Consider the following 22,756-nt stretch of genomic DNA (forward strand, 5'->3'; position numbering starts at 1 on the left):
TTAATAATATAATATTGCAGTGATTCTATTGTTTAATAATATAATATTGCAGTGATTCTACTGTTTAATAATATAATATTGCAGTGATTCTGCTGTTTAATAATATAATATTGCAGTGATTCTGCTGTTTAATAATATAATATTGCAGTGATTCCGCTGTTTAATAATATAATATTGCAGTGATTCTACTGTTTAATAATATAATATAGCAGTGATTGTACTGTTTAATAATATTATATTGCAGTGATTCTACTGTTTAATAATATAATATTGCAGTGATTCTATTGTTTAATAATATAATATTGCAGTGATTGTACTGTGTAATAATATTATATTGCAGTGATTCTACTGTTTAATAATATAATATTGCAGTGATTCTGCTGTTTAATAATATAATATTGCAGTGATTCTTCTGTTTAATAATATAATATTGCAGTGATTCTGCTGTTTAATAATATAATATTGCAGTGATTCTGCTGTTTAATAATATAATATTGCAGTGATTCCGCTGTTTAATAATATAATATTGCAGTGATTCTACTGTTTAATAATATAATATAGCAGTGATTGTACTCTTTAATAATATTATATTGCAGTGATTCTACTGTTTAATAATATAATATTGCAGTGATTCTATTGTTTAATAATATAATATTGCAGTGATTGTACTGTGTAATAATATTATATTGCAGTGATTCTACTGTTTAATAATATAATATTGCAGTGATTCTATTGTTTAATAATATAATATTATATTGCAGTGATTGTACTGTGTAATAATATAATATTGCAGTGATTCTATTGTTTAATAATATAATATTATATTGCAGTGATTGTACTGTTTAATAATATAATATTGCAGTGATTCTATTGTTTAATAATATAATATTATATTGCAGTGAATGTACTGTTTAATAATATAATATTGCAGTGATTCTGCTGTTTAATAATATAATATTGCAGTGATTCTATTGTTTAATAATATAATATTGCAGTGATTCTACTGTTTAATAAAATAATATTGCAGTGATTCTACTGTTTTATAATATAATATTGCAGTGATTCTACTGTTTTATAATATAATATTGCAGTGATTCTGCTGTTTAATAATATAATATAGCAGTGATTGTACTGTTTAATAATATTATATTGCAGTGATTCTACTGTTTAATAATATAATATTGCAGTGATTCTATTGTTTAATAATATAATATTGCAGTGATTCTGCTGTGTAATAATATAATATTGCAGTGATTCTACTGTTTAATAAAATAATATTGCAGTGATTCTACTGTTTAATAAAATAATATTGCAGTGATTCTACTGTTTTATAATATAATATTGCAGTGATTCTACTGTTTAATAATATAATATTGCAGTGATTCTACTGTGTAATAATATAATATTGCAGTGATTCTACTGTTTAATAATATAATATTGCAGTGATTCTGTTGTTTAATAATATAATATTGCAGTGATTCTGCTGTTTAATAATATTATATTGCAGTGATTCTACTGTTTAATAAAATAATATTGCAGTGATTCTACTGTTTTATAATATAATATTGCAGTGATTCTACTGTTTAATAATATAATATTGCAGTGATTCTACTGTGTAATAATATAATATTGCAGTGATTCTACTGTTTCATAATATAATATTGCAGTGATTCTGTTGTTTAATAATATAATATTGCAGTGATTCTGCTGTTTAATAATATAATATTGCAGTGATTCTACTGTTTAATAATATAATATTGCAGTGATTCTGCTGTTTAATAATATAATATTGCAGTGATTCTGCTGTTTAATAATATAATATTGCAGTGATTCTACTGTATAATAATATAATATTGCAGTGATTCTGCTGTTTAATAATATAATATTGCAGTGATTCTACTGTTTAATAATATAATATTGCAGTGATTCTGCTGTTTAATAATATAATATTGCAGTGATTCTGCTGTTTAATAATATAATATTGCAGTGATTCTGCTGTTTAATAATACTAGGGCATGCCCGTACTATATATATATCTAAAATTATATCCCCCCCCCCTCTATTTACATGAAATGGTTTGGTCCATTCGCAAAGCCAAAGCGAACGGCTTGCGAGTACGGTGACAATCCCCCCCCTCTATTTACATGAAATGGTTTGGTCCAAAGCGAACGGCTTGCGGAGTTTGGTAAAGAAATCGCCATAGCTCGGTAATTAGTTTTAATTAGTTTTAAAACATAGTTTAACGCCAACATAGTTTGCCAACGTGAAATAAATGAATACGCTCTCAAATGTGCCGTCCGAGGCAGAGTCTGTTTGCCACGTTCGGCACACGTGATAGCTCGCTGCTCTCTGATTGGTTGAATCGTTTTTTGGACATAGCTCGCTAACTACTTGTCCGATTAATTTCAAACCTTGAAAAGGCACATCCTCGGGTCCCCAGCAATATACCTGGCAAGTTTCAAGTATATCGGACCGGTAGTTGTCGAGAAACAGCGGTCGCATACAGACACACACACAGAGATTACTGGAATTATAGATAGATAATATTGCAGTGATTCTGCTGTTTAATAATATATTATTGCAGTGATTCTGCTGTTTAATAATATAATATTGCAGTGATTCTGCTGTTTAATAATATAATATTGCAGTGATTCTGCTGTTTAATAATATAATATTGCAGTGATTCTGCTGTTTAATAATATAATATTGCAGTGATTCTGCTGTCTAATAATATAATATTGCAGTGATTCTAGTGTTTAATAACATAATATTGCAGTGATTCTGCTGTTTAATAATATAATATTGCAGTGATTCTGCTGTTTAATAATATTATATTGCAGTGATTCTACTGTATAATAATATAATATTGCAGTGATTCTGCTGTTTAATAATATAATATTGCAGTGATTCTGCTGTTTAATAATATTATATTGCAGTGATTCTACTGTGTAATAATATAATATTGCAGTGATTCTGCTGTTTAATAATATAATATTGCAGTGATTCTACTGTTTAATAATATAATATTGCAGTGATTCTACTGTTTAATAATATAATATTGCAGTGATTCTGCTGTTTAATAATATAATATTGCAGTGATTCTGCTGTTTAATAATATAATATTGCAGTGATTCTGCTGTTTAATAATATAATATTGCAGTGATTCTACTGTTTAATAATATAATATTGCAGTGATTCTGCTGTTTAATAATATAATATTGCAGTGATTCTGCTGGTTAATAATATAATATTGCAGTGATTCTGCTGTTTAATAATATAATATTGCAGTGATTCTGCTGTTTAATAATATAATATTGCAGTGATTCTGCTGTTTAATAATATAATATTGCAGTGATTCTACCGTTTAATAATATAATATTGCAGTGATTCTGCTGTTTAATAACATAATATTGCAGTGATTCTGCTGTTTAATAATATAATATTGCAGTGATTCTACTGTGTAATAATATAATATTGCAGTGATTCTGCTGTTTAATAATATAATATTGCAGTGATTCTACTGTTTAATAATATAATATTGCAGTGATTCTACTGTTTAATAATATAATATTGCAGTGATTCTGCTGTTTAATAATATAATATTGCAGTGATTCTGCTGTTTAATAATATAATATTGCAGTGATTCTGCTGTTTAATAATATAATATTGCAGTGATTCTACTGTTTAATAATATAATATTGCAGTGATTCTGCTGTTTAATAATATAATATTGCAGTGATTCTGCTGTTTAATAATACTAGGGCATGCCCGTACTATATATATATCTAAAATTATATCCCCCCCCTCTATTTACATGAAATGGTTTGGTCCAAAGCGAACGGCTTGCGAGTACGGTGATAATCCCCCCCTCTATTTACATGAAATGGTTTGGTCCAAAGCGAACGGCTTGCGAGTACGGTGACAATCCCCCCCCTCTATTTACATGAAATGGTTTGGTCCAAAGCGAATGGCTTGTGGAGTTTGGTAAAGAAATCGCCATAGCGTGCACAAACGCGCAGGAAAGCGAAAGAATAGCAAATTAGTTTTAATTAGTTTTAAAACATAGTTTAACGCCAACATAGTTTGCCAACGTGAAATAAATGAATACGCTCTCAAATGTGCCGTCCGAGGCAGAGTCTGTTCGCCACGTTCGGCACACGAGATAGCTCGCTGCTCTCTGATTGGTTGAATCGTTTTTTGGACATAGCTCGGTAACTACTTGTCCGATTAATATGAAACCTTGAAAAGGCACATCCTCGGGTCCCCAGCAATATACCTGGCAAGTTTCAAGTATATCGGACCCGTGGTTGTCGAGAAACAGCGGTCACAGACATACAGACATACAGAGATTACTGGAATTATAGATAGATAATATTGCAGTGATTCTGCTGTTTAATAATATAATATTGCAGTGATTCTGCTGTTTAATAATATAATATTGCAGTGATTCTGCTGTTTAATAATATAATATTGCAGTGATTCTACTGTTTAATAATATAATATTGCAGTGATTCGACTGTATAATAATATAATATTGCAGTGATTCTATGGTATAATAATATAATATTGCAGTGATTCTGCTGTTTAATAATATAATATTGCAGTGATTCTACTGTTTAATAATATAATATTGCAGTGATTCTACTGTATAATAATATAATATTGCAGTGATTCTACTGTTTAATAATATAATATTGCAGTGATTCTGCTGTTTAATAATATAATATTGCAGTGATTCTGCTGTTTAATAATATAATATTGCAGTGATTCTAATGTTTAATAATATAATATTGCAGTGATTCTGCTGTTTAATAATATAATATTGCAGTGATTCTACTGTTTAATAATATAATATTGCAGTGATTCTGCTGTTTAATAATATAATATTGCAGTGATTCTGCTGTTTAATAATATAATATTGCAGTGATTCTAATGTTTAATAATATAATATTGCAGTGATTCTGCTGTTTAATAATATAATATTGCAGTGATTCTAATGTTTAATAATATAATATTGCAGTGATTCTGCTGTTTAATAATATAATATTGCAGTGATTCTATGGTATAATAATATAATATTGCAGTGATTCTGCTGTTTAATAATATAATATTGCAGTGATTCTACTGTTTAATAATATAATATTGCAGTGATTCTACTGTATAATAATATAATATTGCAGTGATTCTACTGTTTAATAATATAATATTGCAGTGATTCTACTGTATAATAATATAATATTGCAGTGATTCTACTGTTTAATAATATAATATTGCAGTGATTCTACTGTTTAATAATCTAATATTGCAGTGATTCTACTGTTTAATAATATAATATTGCAGTGATTCTGCTGTTTAATAATATAATATTGCAGTGATTCTGCTGTTTAATAATATAATATTGCAGTGATTCTGCTGTTTAATAATATAATATTGCAGTGATTCTGCTGTTTAATAATATAATATTGCAGTGATTCTACTGTTTAATAATATAATATTGCAGTGATTCTACTGTATAATAATATAATATTGCAGTGATTCTACTGTTTAATAATATAATATTGCAGTGATTCTACTGTTTAATAATATAATATTGCAGTGATTCTACTGTATAATAATATAATATTGCAGTGATTCTACTGTATAATAATATAATATTGCAGTGATTCTACTGTTTAATAATATAATATTGCAGTGATTCTACTGTTTCATAATATTATATTGCAGTGATTCTACTGTATAATAATATAATATTGCAGTGATTCTGCTGTTTAATAATATAATATTGCAGTGATTCTGCTGTTTAATAATATAATATTGCAGTGATTCTACTGTTTAATAATATAATATTGCAGTGATTCTACTGTTTAATAATATAATATTGCAGTGATTCTGCTGTTTAATAATATAATATTGCAGTGATTCTACTGTTTAATAATATAATATTGCAGTGATTCTACTGTTTAATAATATAATATTGCAGTGATTCTACTGTTTAATAATATAATATTGCAGTGATTCTGCTGTTTAATAATATAATATTGCAGTGATTCTGCTGTTTAATAATATAATATTGCAGTGATTCTGCTGTTTAATAATATAATATTGCAGTGATTCTGCTGTTTAATAATATAATATTTCAGTGATTCTGCTGTTTAATAATATAATATTGCAGTGATTCTACTGTTTAATAATATAATATTGCAGTGATTCTACTGTGTAATAATATAATATTGCAGTGATTCTACTGTGTAATAATATAATATTGCAGTGATTCTACTGTGTAATAATATAATATTGCAGTGATTCTACTGTGTAATAATATAATATTGCAGTGATTCTACTGTGTAATAATATAATATTGCAGTGATTCTACTGTTTAATAATATAATATTGCAGTGATTCTACTTGTTCAATCAGTTGAACTTCATAAACCCAGCCAAGGCTGCAGAAGTATTTATTTTCAAACTTTGCTTCTCTTGTAAAGGCCCTATTTTTGTGACATCGAAATTGTTATAATTCAGCCAAAAGATGGTCAGTGTTGGGCTAAAAAACGGTGCTGTTAGCAACAGGAAAATCGGCAACCAGTGAGTGGAGGGTTGACCTGAGAATGTGAGGTCACTTCTTCGTCGATCTCATAAAACTAACGTTCTTTCATGTACAAGATAATTATTTACCAACAAAGGTGCAAATTTAAAATGGTACAAAGTCCTTTTCCTCATTGTAATAAAACAATAATCGTTTAACAACAGCACATCACTGTTAACTGTTTTGTATACTTAAACGTCAATCTACATTCTTGATATCTTAATAAATCCCAATTTACATAAATTAGACACTCTCTCTTCAATCTCATTCTTTTTGGGCTTTCGATTATTCTACAACACTTGACACTATACTTTCATTTCAAACGTCTAAATTGTTGTATATTTAAAGGAAGAATTTTTTAAATTAATAAGCGATTGACTCGTTTTCTGACTGCCGGGATCATCAGCAGGACTCGATATGGGACTTTCAAAATGACGTATGAATGCCAATGAGGCCTTTCTCGCATGTGCTGTGTGTGTGTTTACATTGACTAATTTCTGAGGCGCTTTTAACTTGTGGCCGCTGATGGGAAATGTGTAATTAAAATCGTCTTTTGAACCAAATTTTCAGCATTTAAATGAAAGAGTGGCAATTTGAAAATGTTTCACCATAACTGTGTTCCTGGTTTCAAATCAGACTAACAAAAATATAGGAAATATGAGAAATATCCTTGGATGAGAGATGCCGGGTGCCTACAATTTCCTGTTAATACAAGTGACCGGCGACACACACACACACACACACACACACACACACACACACACACACACACACACACACACACACACACACACACACCTGCTTTATCAATAGATGCAAAAATCCAACATAATTTATCTTGTTGTGTCAGCACCAAACAAACAATGTATTTGTAACAGCCTTCACAGCTCCTTCCCCCCTCCCCTCCCCTACATGATTAATAGTAAAATCATCATACTTAAATGCACAATTTTGTGTCTGTCTTTCTGATGATTTTTGACCGTGATACATTCAGTCGTTACTTATCCAATCTCAACCAAACTTGACAGTAGGTCAAAGGGTCACACAATGAAGGTTGTCGCGAATTAACTTGCCCCCTCCCCAACTGGGTTTTATCCGCCTAGCGGGTTTTCCCCGCCAATGGGGTTGCGTGTTGAGGTGTATATCCATGTTAATTGAGATAGCTTTATTGTGGCGTTTTTATAAGATGCTTCTAACAACAAAAGCATAATATTAATGTTATTACAAAACAATATTATTAATAATAATATCCCACCACCTCAAGCGGTGTTTCCTCCTTGAATAAACGCCGTGTTAATGTGTATAAATAGCTTATCGTGCAGTTTTGGTGGGAGCAATGGCTTCTACCAGAAGTAAAAAAAATTATAAATCACAAACACGTATGATTACCTTTAAGAACAGTCGCTAATGCTGTTTAACACTTAACTGAAAGGGAGGAAACCCAGGGTGAGTTTAGTTACTCAGCAGCTAGCTAGTGCTTGCCAAGCCAGCCATCCATTCCTTATCAACTGTTTGGAATGGAGTGCTTGCTCAAATGTTTAAACCACGAGGCGAGGGCTCTACAAGAAACTTCGTAAATGAACACGCTTCCAATGTTTATGAGGCCCGACCGTACATCTCCCAGTACTGTAATCATACACCCCAGAGAGAAATGCAGTACCCTTCCTGGCTTCCTGCCACTACCGTTGTAAGCGGGTGTACTAGTCATTTAAGAAGTCGATTTTTGACTTACCCTGTGCATTCACAAGGCCCATATATGATCTGACCATCGGTATTCAGAAGTACCCAGACCAGATACGGTCTTCCCCTCCAACCCTTTTGTTGTGCAGAGGTACTCACCAACTTTCTCTCAGGTACTTTTCCAAGTATTTTCAGCTTATTTTTTAAAGCTTTGTGAGCCATTTTAGGTAACAATCCTTATTGTGCACACACACAATAGCTTTTCACTTGCCCCGAATATCCCATTTCCAGGGGTTTCTCCACAAGTGTGCTGAACATTCCAGGGCGGATTTCATCATTTTGAAAGTTCCGTTTTCCTGATAGAGGTTATGACACACACACACACACACACACACACACACACACACACAAACACAAACACACACAAACACAAACACACACACACACACACACACACACACACACTCTGACATGCAGCATGCTAACATGAGTGAGATAGACGGAGGATGGAATACAGTGTGAGTCAGGAAAAGAGTGTGCACTTGTCAAAGTGACAGAGTTGGGATAAACATGAGATGGAATACATTGTGAATAGTTGTAATTAAGCTTTAGAACAACCGGTCTACAATGTGACAAAGGAAAATCTTTTGCTATTTTTTTCTGTGGCCCCACCAAATAATGTTCAGCGCGTTCGTCTCTAAAGGTGACAGATGAGCAACAGGAGCTCAGAGCCAAAGATGAGAAGCATATTCCTTTTGAACTGTGAAGAAAGAGAATGTTTGACTCAATAATGATCTTCGAGATATTGACTTTCAAGAGAAGCCAGTTTGGCATTTTTAGCATCTTAAGAAAGGCAATGCCACATTTAAGACAAATAATTTGAGACATCTCACTTCATTATTGAAAGTTTGACCCAAAAAAGAAGGTGCTTTTAGGCTATTTATGGAAACGAATAGTAAGAACTTTAAATTTAGAGGAATTGAAAGAAGTTTGAAATGGAACACCACAGATTTGTCAATATGTTAAAGGTTGGTAAAGTTCTTCACCGTGACGTCAACAACTAGCATGTCCTTTGTATCATACAGTGCTTGAACACGTGAAGGCAATTTATTTCCTCTATGACAGCCTGATCCATATTTTGCTAAATGGGGAGTCAATTTTGTTGCAGATCTTGCATATTACTTGGCAGTGGTCAAATTATTCGCAGCTCCCGATCGATGTTCCCAGATGTGTTTGATGGTGTTTATGTCAGAAGTGAGGCCGAGGGAAGACGTTCTCCGGGTTCGGTTGCGAGAGGACGCTGGCGTTGCATATTCGCCGCTTCTCCGACTGGATGGATGTACAGGGTCTGCTTCTACCTTTCTGACCTGACATCTCACACCTGTCCTGCCTTTTTACACCCGCACGTGCCGCGTGTTCTCCGGCTGGATAACGGAATCTGCTTTTGATGGTACGGAATACGGAATTCGAAAGGCCCGCTCCCGTTGATTGTGGCCGTGGCCTTGTTTGCCGGTGGCCTTGTGGCCTTGTTTGCCGCTGTGGTCTTGATTAGCGGCTGCAGTCGTTTGCCGCTGCGTTTGCCGCTGCGTTTGCCGCTTTGCCTCCTCGACCTTGGCCTCGTACTCGTCCCTTCGCTCCTGCCTGGCATGGCTCTGAAGTACTCCGCCGCAAGGCTTCTTCTGCTCAATACCCGCTCCACCCCATCATGCATCTCTGCCATCAAATCAAATGGACTCCTCCGACGACCCAGGTACATTCACCGTGGCTCCGGTCGCAAGTTTGTTTATTTGCAATCAGGTCACTCCATCCCCGTCCTCTGGTCGGCTCAGCGCACTCTCACTCTTCGTCCCAGCGCACCTGGTCACAGCAACCCACACGATCGCACCTCTTGCCTACGAACCCTGGCTAAATCACCTGAATTCATCCCTGCTGTTCAAAACAACATCAAGCTCACCCTGTTCAACACCCGGTCCCTCAACAATAAATGCCTCATCCTGAACGAATACATCCTGGATAACAAACTGGACTTTCTCTGTCTCACCGAAACCTGGCAACAACCTCTGGACTACTACACACTCAACCTCACCACACCCAATGGATATTCCTACGTCAATAAACCACGCTCGGAGGGCCGAGGTGGTGGAATTGCCGTTATCCACCGTCAAGACATCAAGACCAACCTCATCTCCATCTCATCTGCTCCATCATTTGAACACCTGGCTTTAAAACTCTCTGGTCACACGCAGTCAGTCATGGCTGTCGTCTACCGCCCTCCCAAACCACACCCATCATTCCTGTCTGACTTCTCCTACTTTCTGACCCAGCTATGTTCCCTCTCCCCCTCAATCCTCCTCCTTGGTGATTTCAATATCCACATGGACTCCACTGACTCCACAATAACCACTGACTTCACTGATTTACTCACCTGCTTTAACCTCACTCAACATGTCGACTTTCCTACCCATATCCGTGGTCACATTTTGGACCTTGTCTGCTCCACTGGATTAAATTTGCACCATCTCTATGGCTCCGACCTCACCCTCTCTGACCACTTAGCCATCACTCTGACCATCAACATCCCCGCCCCAACACCAAGGCATTATCGCACAATCAACTTCCGTAAGCTAAACGCTCTTTCACCTACCTCATTCTCATCCACCCTCTCTGAAAAAATGTCCACTTCTCCCTTCATTGACCTCCACACCCCTTCCGACCTCACTGACTACTACAACCACACTCTCTCCTCCTGCCTTGACCAGCTTGCGCCTGTAAAAACCAAAGCAGTTTCTTTCACCCATTCTGCTCCCTGGTTTACCCCTGAACTCCACCTGATGAAAACTCGTGCTCGCCAACTTGAAAGACTCCGCAATAAAACGGGTCTCACAGTTCACTCCCAAGCCTACAAGGACCACATACAACACTACAAAGATGCCCTCTCCCGCGCCCGCTCTGCCTACTACTCTCAAATTATCCACTCTGGCTCCGGAAACCCAAAAGCACTCTTCTCGACAATAAACAAACTCCTCCGCCCCCTGAACACCACCACCCAGTCATTCACAGTAGACAACTGCATCTCCTTCCTCTCTTTCTTCCAACGCAAAATTGACAACATCTACAACAGCTTGACCACCGCCGCACCCGCTCCCCCTCCAACCACCTGCCCCCCCTTGTCCTGCCATCCCCTGTCTCGGTTCTCCCCAATCTCTCCTACTGACCTCTCTGAACTCCTCATAGGAATGAAAACTGCCACCTGCACTCTTGACCCCATCCCCTCCAGCTTTGTCAAAGCCTCCCTCCCTGCTCTCTCTCCACTTATCATTGCAACAATAAACTCCTCCCTGTCTACAGGCATCGTCCCACCTTCCCTCAAAATTGCTGCTGTTACCCCCATTCTAAAAAAACCTGGTCTAAACCCTGACACCCTAAACAACTTCAGACCCATCTCCAACCTACCCTTTCTGTCAAAAGTTTTGGAACGCGCTGTAGCCACTCAACTCAAACATCATCTCTCTGCCAATAACTTGTATGAAACATTCCAATCCGGATTCCGCTCCAACCACAGTACTGAAACTGCTCTCCTCAAAATCACCAACGACCTTCTCCTCTCCTCTGACGCTGGCAACCTCAACATTCTCGTCCTCCTCGACCTCAGCGCTGCCTTTGACACCATCGATCACACTATCCTCCTCACCCGACTTGAATCCACCTTTAACGTCACCGGCACTGCCCTCTCTTGGATTAAATCATACCTCTCTGACAGATGCCAGTTCATCTCCATCAATAACTGCAAATCCCCCACTGCTCCCCTCCCCCAAGGTGTCCCCCAAGGTTCAGTTCTTGGCCCCCTCCTCTTCATCCTTTACCTGTCCCCGCTCGGTCACTTAATCCGCCGTCATGGTCTCCAATTCCACTGCTTCGCCGATGACATCCAGCTTTTCATCTCCACCAAGTCCGTCTCCACTGACACCCACTCTATCCTGACAAACTGCATCACTGAAATAAAATCCTGGCTTCAAATCAACTTCCTCAAGCTTAACTGTGATAAATCTGAAATAATCATCATTGGCCCAAAAACGCTCACAAAATCCACCCATAACTTTGCCCTCAACATCGACGGTATCCCAGTATCCACCTCCCCTCACATCCGGAATCTTGGCGTCATCTTTGACCAAACCCTTTCCTTCGACAAATACACTAAACAGATCACAAAGTCAGCCTTCTTTCACCTGAAAAACATTGCCCGTCTCCGCTCATCCCTCTCCTCCACGGCTGCAGAAACCCTCATCCACGCCTTCATCACCTCCCGTCTGGACTACTGCAATAGCCTCCTCTATGGTTCACCCTCAAAAATCACCAATAAACTCCAATACATTCAGAACTCCGCTGCCCGTCTACTCACTCATTCCCGGACCCGTGACCACATCACCCCCGTCCTTTACAAGCTTCACTGGCTCCCCATCCCCCAGAGAATCCAGTACAAAATCCTCCTCTTGACATACAAAGCCCTCCATAACCTGGCCCCATCCTACCTGGCTGACCTCCTCTCCAGACACACTCCCACCCGCAACCTCCGCTCTGCTGGTACCAACCTCCTGACCCCCTCCATCCGGACCAAATTCAGATCCTGGGGGGACAGGGCCTTCTCCATCGCTGCTCCCACCCTCTGGAACTCACTACCTCACACCATCAGAGACTCCTCCTCACTCACCACATTCAAAACATCACTAAAGACCCACCTGTTCAACGCTGCATTCAACATTCAACCCACAGCATTTAACCCCTGACTATCTCTTCTCCTTCTCCCTCCTTTTGCTTTAAATATTTCCCTATTGATTCTTGTCTTGTCTTTTTGATTCTTGTCTTATATATATGCCGTATATCGCTGCTGTTTGTTTTCTTGATTCTTGTCTTTTTGCAATTGTTGTTTTCATGTATTGTTATGCATTATGTTTTCCACTCTGTCAAAGCGCCTTTGGGCTTCTGGAAAAGCGCTATACAAAATAAATGAATTATTATTATTATTATTAAGACGCTGCAGCCAATTTTGCTCCTCCAGGTGGAGTTGGTTCTGGATGTCGGGTATGCTGCACCATCCTTCTGCGGTAGATGTGTTTCATAATGCAAAATCCCTTGCTGGTATACAAGAAACCCGCTTACCACTCTACCAGCCAGGCATTTTGGAGTATGCAACACGTTTAACAATAAACATATATATATATATATATATATATATATATATATATATATATATATAGATATATATATAGATATATATATATATACATATACAGACTTGGCATTTAATATGGAATTATTTTTTTTCTTGACGGGTTTACTTTCTTAACTCAGTATATCAATCTGGTGAGTTTCTTTTACACTTTGGTGATTTATTTGTTGAAAGAACCATGTCACTGATTGTCTGTCGCAGCAAGAAGTCAACAATAGGATTATATCACAGGTGGCATGGCAAAATGTACGGACAGGTGCATTTGATGATTGGCTTCACAGTCAGGTATACAAGGGTTGTTGCGTTCTGTATTAGTGAAAAACAACTGCTGCACGTCTCCAAAAGTTATTGCCGCTTCCTCTGGAGATGGTCCGTCAACTCGACAATGCTGTTTGTCATGGAGTGGTGGCTTTACGAAATTATGGCATGAAACAGCGTGCTATTGCTCGGCAGTATGGCATCACTCAAGGTCAGGTGTCAAAGATCCTGAAACGAAATGCTCAGAGGGGTGTCCCGACTCCAATACCGAGGCCAGGACGTCCCCGCAGAACCACAAGGAGGGATGATCGCCAGCTGCACCGGTTAGTCCACAATGGCCGTACCAAGTCAGCTAATCGGCTTAGGGCTGAATGGCAGCAACTGACAAATGTGCCTGTATCCAGAAGGCTGGTCAACCAACGACTGGTTCAAGCAGGCTATCGTGCCAGGCGTCCCCTGAGAAAGCCACGCCTGACCAGACAATACCGCCAGCGCCGATTGCAGTGGGCCAGAGAGCACCGTCAATGGCAGCCAGGACACTGGAATCACGTGATCTTCAGTGACGAGTCTAGATTTCTGGTCTATCGTCAAGATGGCCGTGTCCGAGTGCGCAGACAAGTGCATGAAGCCTACAACAAAGATTGTATAGTGCCAAGAGTCCAAGCTGGAGGTGGTGGGGTGACCGTTTGGGCTGCTTTTCATGCAGGGGGAAAAACTGACCTGGTTGTTCTGAATGGAAACCTGAACCAGTTCAAGTACAGGGCCATTCTGGAAGAAACATTGCTTCCATTTGCTCGTGCAGCCTTTCGAGGAAACTTTGTCTTCCAAGATGACAATGAACGGCCTCATCGTGCTCGCATGATCCAACACTTTCTTGCTGACCGTGGTTTAGAGCATATGGAGTGGCCTGCCATGTCCCCGGATATGAATCCGATAGAGACCTTGTGGGCAGAATTAACGCCTCAAATCGACCACTTGGACCAGCAGCCGACATCTGTGCGTGAATTGCAGCAGGCTATTGTCACTGCATGGCAAGCGATTGCTGTCCAAACCTTGGCAAATCTCGTGAACAGCATGCCTCAACGTGTACATGCTCTCCTGAATGCTCGTGGGGGTTACACGAAGTACTGAACTGTAATTTTACTGTCCGTAATCCCAGTCGTAATTTAACTTTTGTTTTTGTTTAAAAAAATTTTGGCTAATGTGCAAAATAAAGAGATACTTCTGGAAAACGTACAGAGGTTTAACACAATACTGTCCATGAATTGAGTTCGATTTCAGTTTACATCACTTTCAAGCATCAATTTATTTGTTTCGAAATGTCAAATGTGGTTTTTGTTTCTTTTAAAGGTCACATTAACAAAATCTAGAATAACTTCAACATAATTCCAATGAACTTTTGGTTCTAAGACATCTTGAAAAGTAAGTTCACCCCCGCAAAAAAAAAATTCCATATTAAATGCCAAGTCTATATATATATATATATATACAGTCATGTGAAAAAGTAAGTACACCCCATGTAAAGTTTTGATTTTTTCAACATATTTCTACATACAGCTATTTGATCTTCATTTCAACAATATTGAGAGATAAAGGTGATATAATCTATCTATAATTCCAGTAATCTCTGTGTGTATGTGTGTGTGTCTGTGGGTGTGTGTGTGTGTTTGTCTGTGACCGCTGTTTCTCGACAACCACGGGTCCGATCTAATTGAAACTTGCCAGGTATATTGCTGGGGACCCGAGGATGTGCCTTTTCAAGGTTTGAAATTAATCGGACAAGTGGTTCCCAAGGTATGGTCACCGTACTCGCAAGCCGTTCGCTTTGGCTTTGCGAATGGACCAAACCATTTCATGTAAATAGAGGGGGGGGGGGGGGTTCTACCGTACTCGCAAGCCGTTCGCTTTGGCTTTGCGAATGGACCAAACCATTTCATGTAAATAGAGGGGGGGGATATAATTTTAGATATATATATAGTACGGGCACGCCCTAGTATAACAAATATCATGAAACATTTACATTTTGTAGTCCATTGTAAAATTGAAATAAACATAAATGCAAATTTCGCATGTGGAAAAAGTAAGTACACCCCTACATTTATCACTACTTCAAATACCTAAAATTAGAATCGGGTGCACCAGCTCAGGTGCAAATGATTAGAACATCGTCAGAGAGGATCTTGGAGGAACCAGTCTTATTTAAACCTCAGACATTTAGTTTGGTTTGCTCTTTGTTGTTGAAGTGTGCGGCGTCACCATGCCGAGATCAAAAGAGCTCTCTGAGGCCTTCAGAAAGAAGGTTATAGATGCCTACGAGTCTGGGAAGGGATTTAAAAAGATCTCCAAACAATTTAAAATCAATCATTCGACTGTCCCGAAGATCATCGACAAGTGGAGAAGATTCCAAACAACTGCCAACTTGTTCAGGCCAGACCGCCCCAGCAAGTTCAGCCCGAGAGGAGACCGCAAGATGCTGAAAGAAGTCTCTAAGAACCCCAGAATGTCATCACGGGACCTACAGGTAGCTCTTGCCACTGTTGATGTCAAAGTGCATGAGACTACCATTAGAAAGACGCTGCACAAATTTGATCTACATGGGAGGTGTGCCAGGAGGAAACCTTTGCTGTCCAGAAAGAACATCAGGGCAAGACTAAAGTTTGCCAATGAACACCTCGGCAAAGACCAGCACTTCTGGAACAATGTGCTCTGGACAGATGAGTCAAAGGTACAGCTATTTGGCCACAGTACCAGAAGACATGTTTGGTGAAAACCAAAGACAGCATTTGACCACAAGAACCTGGTACCAACTGTAAAGCATGGTGGTGGAAATATTATGGTTTGGGGCAGCTTAGCTGCATCAGGGCCTGGGCAGCTCACCATCATAGAATGCACTATGAATTCTTCATTGTACCAGAGGGTGCTTGAGGATAATGTGAGGCCATCTGTCGGAAAGTTGAAGCTCAACCGAAGGTGGCCCTTGCAACATGACAATGACCATAAACATACCAGTAAATCCACCAAGGAATGGCTGAAAAGAAAGAAATGGAGGGTTCTGAATCACCTGAAAATCGAAATCGGATCTAAATACCATCGAGATGTTGTGGGGGGGTTTGGAACGAGCTGTGCATGCAAGAAACCACTCAAATATTGCACAGCTGAAAGAATTCTGCATGGAGCAGTGGGCAAAAATTTCTCCCAGTCGATGTCATAGACTGGTAGACAGTTATGAAAAACGCCTACTTGTTCAGGCGTTTGTTGTTGTTTTGCCAAAATGGGAAACATGGGAAACATGGGAAATGGGAAACATTTAAATGGGAAACATTTATGGGAAACAAAATGGGATGGGAAACATGGGAAACAAACAAAACAAAACAAAATGGGAAACAAAATGGGAAACATTTAAAAACATCTTGTTGTTTCTGCCAAAGGGGGCAATACCACCTATTAGAGCCAAGGGTGTACTTACTTTTTCGACATGCGAAATTTGCATTTATGTTTATTTAAATTATACAATGGACTACAAAATGTAAATGTTTCATGATATTTGTTATATTATATCACCTTTATCTATCAATATTGTTGAAATGAAGATTAAATAGCTGTATGTTGAAATATGTTGATAAAGTCAAAACTACGCGGGGTGTACTTACTTTTTCACGTGACTGTAGATATATATTGAGGTTGTGTATATATATATATATACATGTATATATATATATATATACTAGACGACCCATGACCCGTTGGGTCAATGTTATTATATATAATTAAGGGGTTACCATGGTTACAGTGGGGGTCAAAGGTCAACCTATGGCAAAGATATATAATTTTCTCACACTTTCTAATAGAGAGGCAAAATGCCATATAAAACTAAATTTACTGGTTCTAATTGCTTTTATTTATCAATCCTCACATAGAAGAGCAGTTTTTAGTTATGAGCAGTGAGGAGAAGACCCCTCAGCCAATGATGCCACCCCGCAGCCAATTATAATTGGGGGTCACATAATTATGTCACATAATTATGTGACCCCTCAGCCAATGATGCTACCCCTCAGCCAATGATGTGACCCCTCAGCCAATGATGCTACACCTCAGCCAATGATGCCACCCCTCAGCCAATGATGCTACCCCTCAGCCAATGATGTGACCCCTCAGCCAATGATGCTACCCCTCAGCCAATGATGTTACCCCTCAGCCAATGATGCTACCCCTCAGCCAATGATGCCACCCCGCATCCAATGTTGCCACCCCGCATCCAATGATGCCGCCCCGCATCCAATGATGTCGCCCCTCAGCCAATGATGTCGCCCCTCAGCCAATGATGCCACCCCGCATCCAATGATGCCACCCCGCATCCAATGATGCCACCCCGCATCCAATGATGCCACCCCTCAGCCAATGATGTCGCCCCTCAGCCAATGATGTCGCCCCTCAGCCAATGATGTCGCCCCTCAGCCAATGATGTCGCCCCTCAGCCAATGATGCCACCCCGCATCCAATGATGCCACCCCGCATCCAATGATGCCACCCCGCATCCAATGATGCCACCCCTCAGCCAATGATGTCACCCCTCAGCCAATGATGTCACCCCTCAGCCAATGATGTCACCCCTCAGCCAATGATGTCGACCCTTAGCCAATGATGTCGCCCCTCAGCTAATGATGTCGCCCCTCAGCCAATGATGCCACCCCTCAGCTAATGATGTCGCCCCTCAGCCAATGATGCCACCCCTCAGCCAATGATGTCGCCCCTCAGCCAATGATGTCGCCCCTCAGCCAATGATGTCGCCCCTCAGCCAATGATGCCACCCCTCAGCCAATGATGTCGCCCCTCAGCCAATGATGTCGCCCCTCAGCCAATGATGCTACCCCTCAGCCAATGATGTCGCCCCTCAGCCAATGATGTCACCCCTCAGCCAATGATGTCGCCCCTCAGCCAATGATGTCGCCCCTCAGCCAATGATGCTACCCCTCAGCCAATGATGCTATGCCTCAACCAATGATGCTACCCCTCAACCAATGATGATGATGATGCTACCCCTAGACGACCCATGACCCGTTGGGTCAATGTCAGTTTGAATAGATATGAGAATAGAACTAAAGCGAACGCTGGACATCATCAGGGAGATTATTTGGGCCAGCAAGCCATAAGGCTCACCTCTCCAGCGTTCTAAATCACTTACCTGTGACACGTGATTTTGGCCCTTATCTCCGATCACGTTGACGGAAATCACCACAGCATATCGTCAAGATCCCTCCAAAAGGCTCGTCTTTGTCACATACATCACGCAACGTGCGATCCACAGCCTCGAAACTCTCTCTCCTGATCATAGGACACTCATCCCACACGATGAGTTTTGTACTCCGAAAGAGGTCTGCGATAGTGGAATTTTTATCGATGTTGCATATGCCATCTTCCCCTCGGTGTCAGAGGGATTTGGAACCTTGAGTGCGCTGTTCTTCCACCAGGCATGAGGGTAGCAGCTATGCCAGATGAGGCCACCGCAAGGGCAACTTCTCCACTCGCTCTCACTTTAGAGAGAATCAGGTTAATAAGAAACGTCTTCCCTGTGGCTCCAGGCGCGTCAATGAAAATCATTGATGACTGATTCGTGCGGATGTTGCTATTCGCGTCCATAGACGTGAGGTGTGATTCGTTGTCCGCGTCCGTAGCGCCGTCGGAAGGTTGATACGACATTCTTCCTGCAAATAGTATTGTGTTTGTGCTATCGTTTTGCCGATCATCAAATGACAAATAAATTACATTGTGAAAATTAAAGATTTCAAATAAACCTATTTAAAGTGTATGCGCATATAAATAATTTAAAAAATCGAAGAAATATCTCACGGTAATTTCCTGAAACATATTTTACTTCCGGGTAATAATGTTGAATGAAATGACGAAGATATATACTGTATGCCTGTTATTTTAGGCGGTGTATTTTCGTATATCAACGTGGCGCGATTTTTAAAATATATCTCTGCAATTTCCCGTGTGTGCGTGAATGTTCTCAATTATTTATTTTACCGAGTCTAAAACCATCGATAAAAATGAAATCAGATGGCGACTTAGATTGAAGATAAAGGCGTGAAACAGACTCAATGGCCTTGAAGATACAAGCCTTTCAGAATTCATTTCGTTCTATAAATGGAAACTTTCATCGGATTTTCTTCCCGTTTTTTTTCAACCGAGTCTAAAACTATGTTAGCGACTGTGAAAAATGAAATGATATATCGAATTTGATTTGAAATAAAACTGAGAGAGAGAGCAAGACACCACAGGCCTACAAAACAGGCCTCAAAGCTATGCGAGTTAATAAAATGGTGGATATTACTACTCTCTCAAAGGGGTAAGCCACGCCCCCGGACCGATCGAATGTTGCATACAAACACGCAAGATTTCAATTTTATAATTATTTATATATATATATATATATATATATATATGTATATATATATATATATATGTGTATATATATATATATATATATATATATATATATATATATATGATATATACACATACATATATACATTATACATATATATATATATATATATATATATATATATATGTTGGAACCCATCTGTGGATCGGTCCCATCGGCCGATGGGTCTGACCTAGAGTCCCTGTATAAAGAGAGTTGCGCCATGCGCTGACCCGAGATTTCTGGTCACGTGATTTCGTGGCGCCATTTTGTGTCTAACTTCACCGTGCGTGAACGTCAGCTTGGTACGGGAACGTTGTTTATTGCCAAACAAAATGACTGGTTGTTCTGCTTTTGGTTGTTCAAACCAATCTGGGAAATATAAGATGTATAGATTTCCAAGTGATAAAGTCAGAAGACAAATTTGGGAAGCGAAAGTCAGACGAAAGAGCTGGAAAGCGATCGACTCCTCGAGACTCTGCTGACTTGCAGCTTGTTAAATCATTACAATGGAAATTGAATATAAATGTCGATAAAACTAAAGTTGTACACTATAGAAATATGGCAATACCACGTACAGAATTTGTTTTACGTGTGTTAGACTATATGTCGGCTGGAAGTCCTACACCGGAATTGCTCTCGGCACCCTTTAAAAAATATTGGATATGCCCACACTCCTTTCTAAAAGTTATTAAAATTCAGAGAACGACAGCATTGGTTTGTCTTACTTATAATGTTAGCTCTTATATGCAGTGTTGGCTTGTAATATGCATTGCCATACCACTTTTAATATCACCACACAGCTCTTTTTCATGGCAATAGCTGAGTTTTTGACAAAACAAATATCACCTGTATGTAATAATAAGACGAAATATGTGTAGTAAATTTTTTTTTAGCAGGTTTAGAATATATCACCCCATATCGCGAATGTACATGTATATCTAATCCGACACACTTAGACACAAAATGGCGTCCAAATTTGAGTTGACACAACTCTCTATATACAGGGACTCTAGTCTGACCCATCTGTGGATGCACGAGAAATGACAATGCAGACCCATCGGCCGATGGGTCTGCGCCATCTGCGGATGTGTTGTTCACCTTGAAGGAATGTGTTGACAGAATGGTGCTCTTCAATCAGGTACACAGTCATTGGAATTACATGTGGTAGGAATTTAACAGAGATGATTTTTAAATGTTTTATTTAACTTTTATGTTTTAAATTTAAATTTTATTTTTTTATTTAATTTAAATTTTATTTTATTTAATTTAATATAAAGGAATTTAACATTCCCCTCCGCCATTATCAGAAGAACACCTAATGTTTTGTATGAATGTTGAGTATGTTATGTAAAGCTTTACTAAAACTGCCATGTATCTGTTAATTACAAAATGTATTGACAAAATGTATAAATAGATGGGTAGAAATAGATAATAAAACATTTTAAAATCATCTCTGTTAAATTCCTACCACATGTAATTCCAATGACTGTGTACCTGATTGAAGAGCACCATTCTGTCAACACATTCCTTCAAGGTGAACAACACATCCGCAGATGTGGCAGACCCATCGGCCGATGGGTCTGCATTGTCATTTCTCGTGCATCCACAGATGGGTCAGACCCATCGGCCGATGGGACCGATCCACAGATGGGTTCCAACATACATATATATATATATATATATATATATATATATATATATATATATATATATATATAGTCCATTTGATTGTGTTCATGTCACAGATTGTTAAAATAAAATTTGTTTACAATCAGGGTGTTCAATTCATTCTGGCAGGGCATTATATTTCTCTTTTGATGTGTCGTTATGTTGTGTCTTACTCCCGCTCAGGGAAAATGAAATCGGAATCCTATTAAATTGTATTTCTTATTTTCAGTCTGAAAATGTACGAGGTGCCACAAATGTTTCATATCACCCATGTTTAATCAAATTACTAATTCTATTTGATTTTTGTAAACAACTAACATGATACATTTCAACAGTGCTCAATACTTTGGCTTACCCAATGCACATTCCCAGGACACCTTCTTCTGCACCTGTTTGATCAGTAAAATGGCACGTTCACATTTCTCATATTGTTATTACAAATCATTTTCATTCTCAATTCACAGTACATATTATGTGTATTGTGGCTAACCCCTGCTCTAGCGGGGAAAATGGCCTTAAAACGATCATTCATTAAATTCATATTATGTGTATTGTATGACCAACTTGCATTTAGAGGAATTTCAAAAAGCTTTTACAGGAATGTGCGTTGTACATTTCTGCTGCCAACGAGAGGAGGCTGGGGTGGGGGGGGGGGGGGGTCTGAGGTCGTCGTAGTATCGGTCCCCCCCAAGACCCTTGCCTGTTGAAACAACGTGACTCTTTTTCATTTCATTTCACCAACATTCGTGGTCTTTCTTCGAATCTTTCCTCTGTTGAACACCATCTCGCAAGTTACTCTCCTAATATCTTGCTTCTCTCAGGGACCCAATTGTCACATGACGTTCTTCTTAACTCCTTTAACATTTCAAACTACAACCTTCGCTCACGATTCCGCTTCAAAGGAGAGT

At 38.7% G+C, this 22,756-nt stretch overlaps 1 protein-coding gene across 5 annotated transcripts in view; it reads right to left on the reverse strand.

Moving 5' to 3' along the window:
• The window catches only part of LOC137429265 (uncharacterized), a 103,358-nt gene that overhangs the window by 37,194 nt on the left and 43,408 nt on the right, over nucleotides 1-22,756 (reverse strand). For 4 of the 5 annotated variants that reach the window (XM_068119234.2, XM_068119233.2, XM_078780554.1 and 1 more), the window contains exon 4: nucleotides 22,204-22,237. The exons of the other annotated variant lie outside the window; for it this stretch is intronic. In XM_068119234.2, the coding sequence (XP_067975335.2) occupies nucleotides 22,204-22,237 (34 nt within the window). The remainder of the gene's footprint in view (nucleotides 1-22,203; nucleotides 22,238-22,756) is intronic. 5 annotated transcript variants of the gene reach the window in all.

Source organism: Myxine glutinosa, chromosome 6 (genome assembly GCF_964187855.1).
Source record: "Myxine glutinosa chromosome 6, kmMyxGlut1.1, whole genome shotgun sequence".
NCBI lineage: Eukaryota > Metazoa > Chordata > Myxini > Myxiniformes > Myxinidae > Myxine > Myxine glutinosa.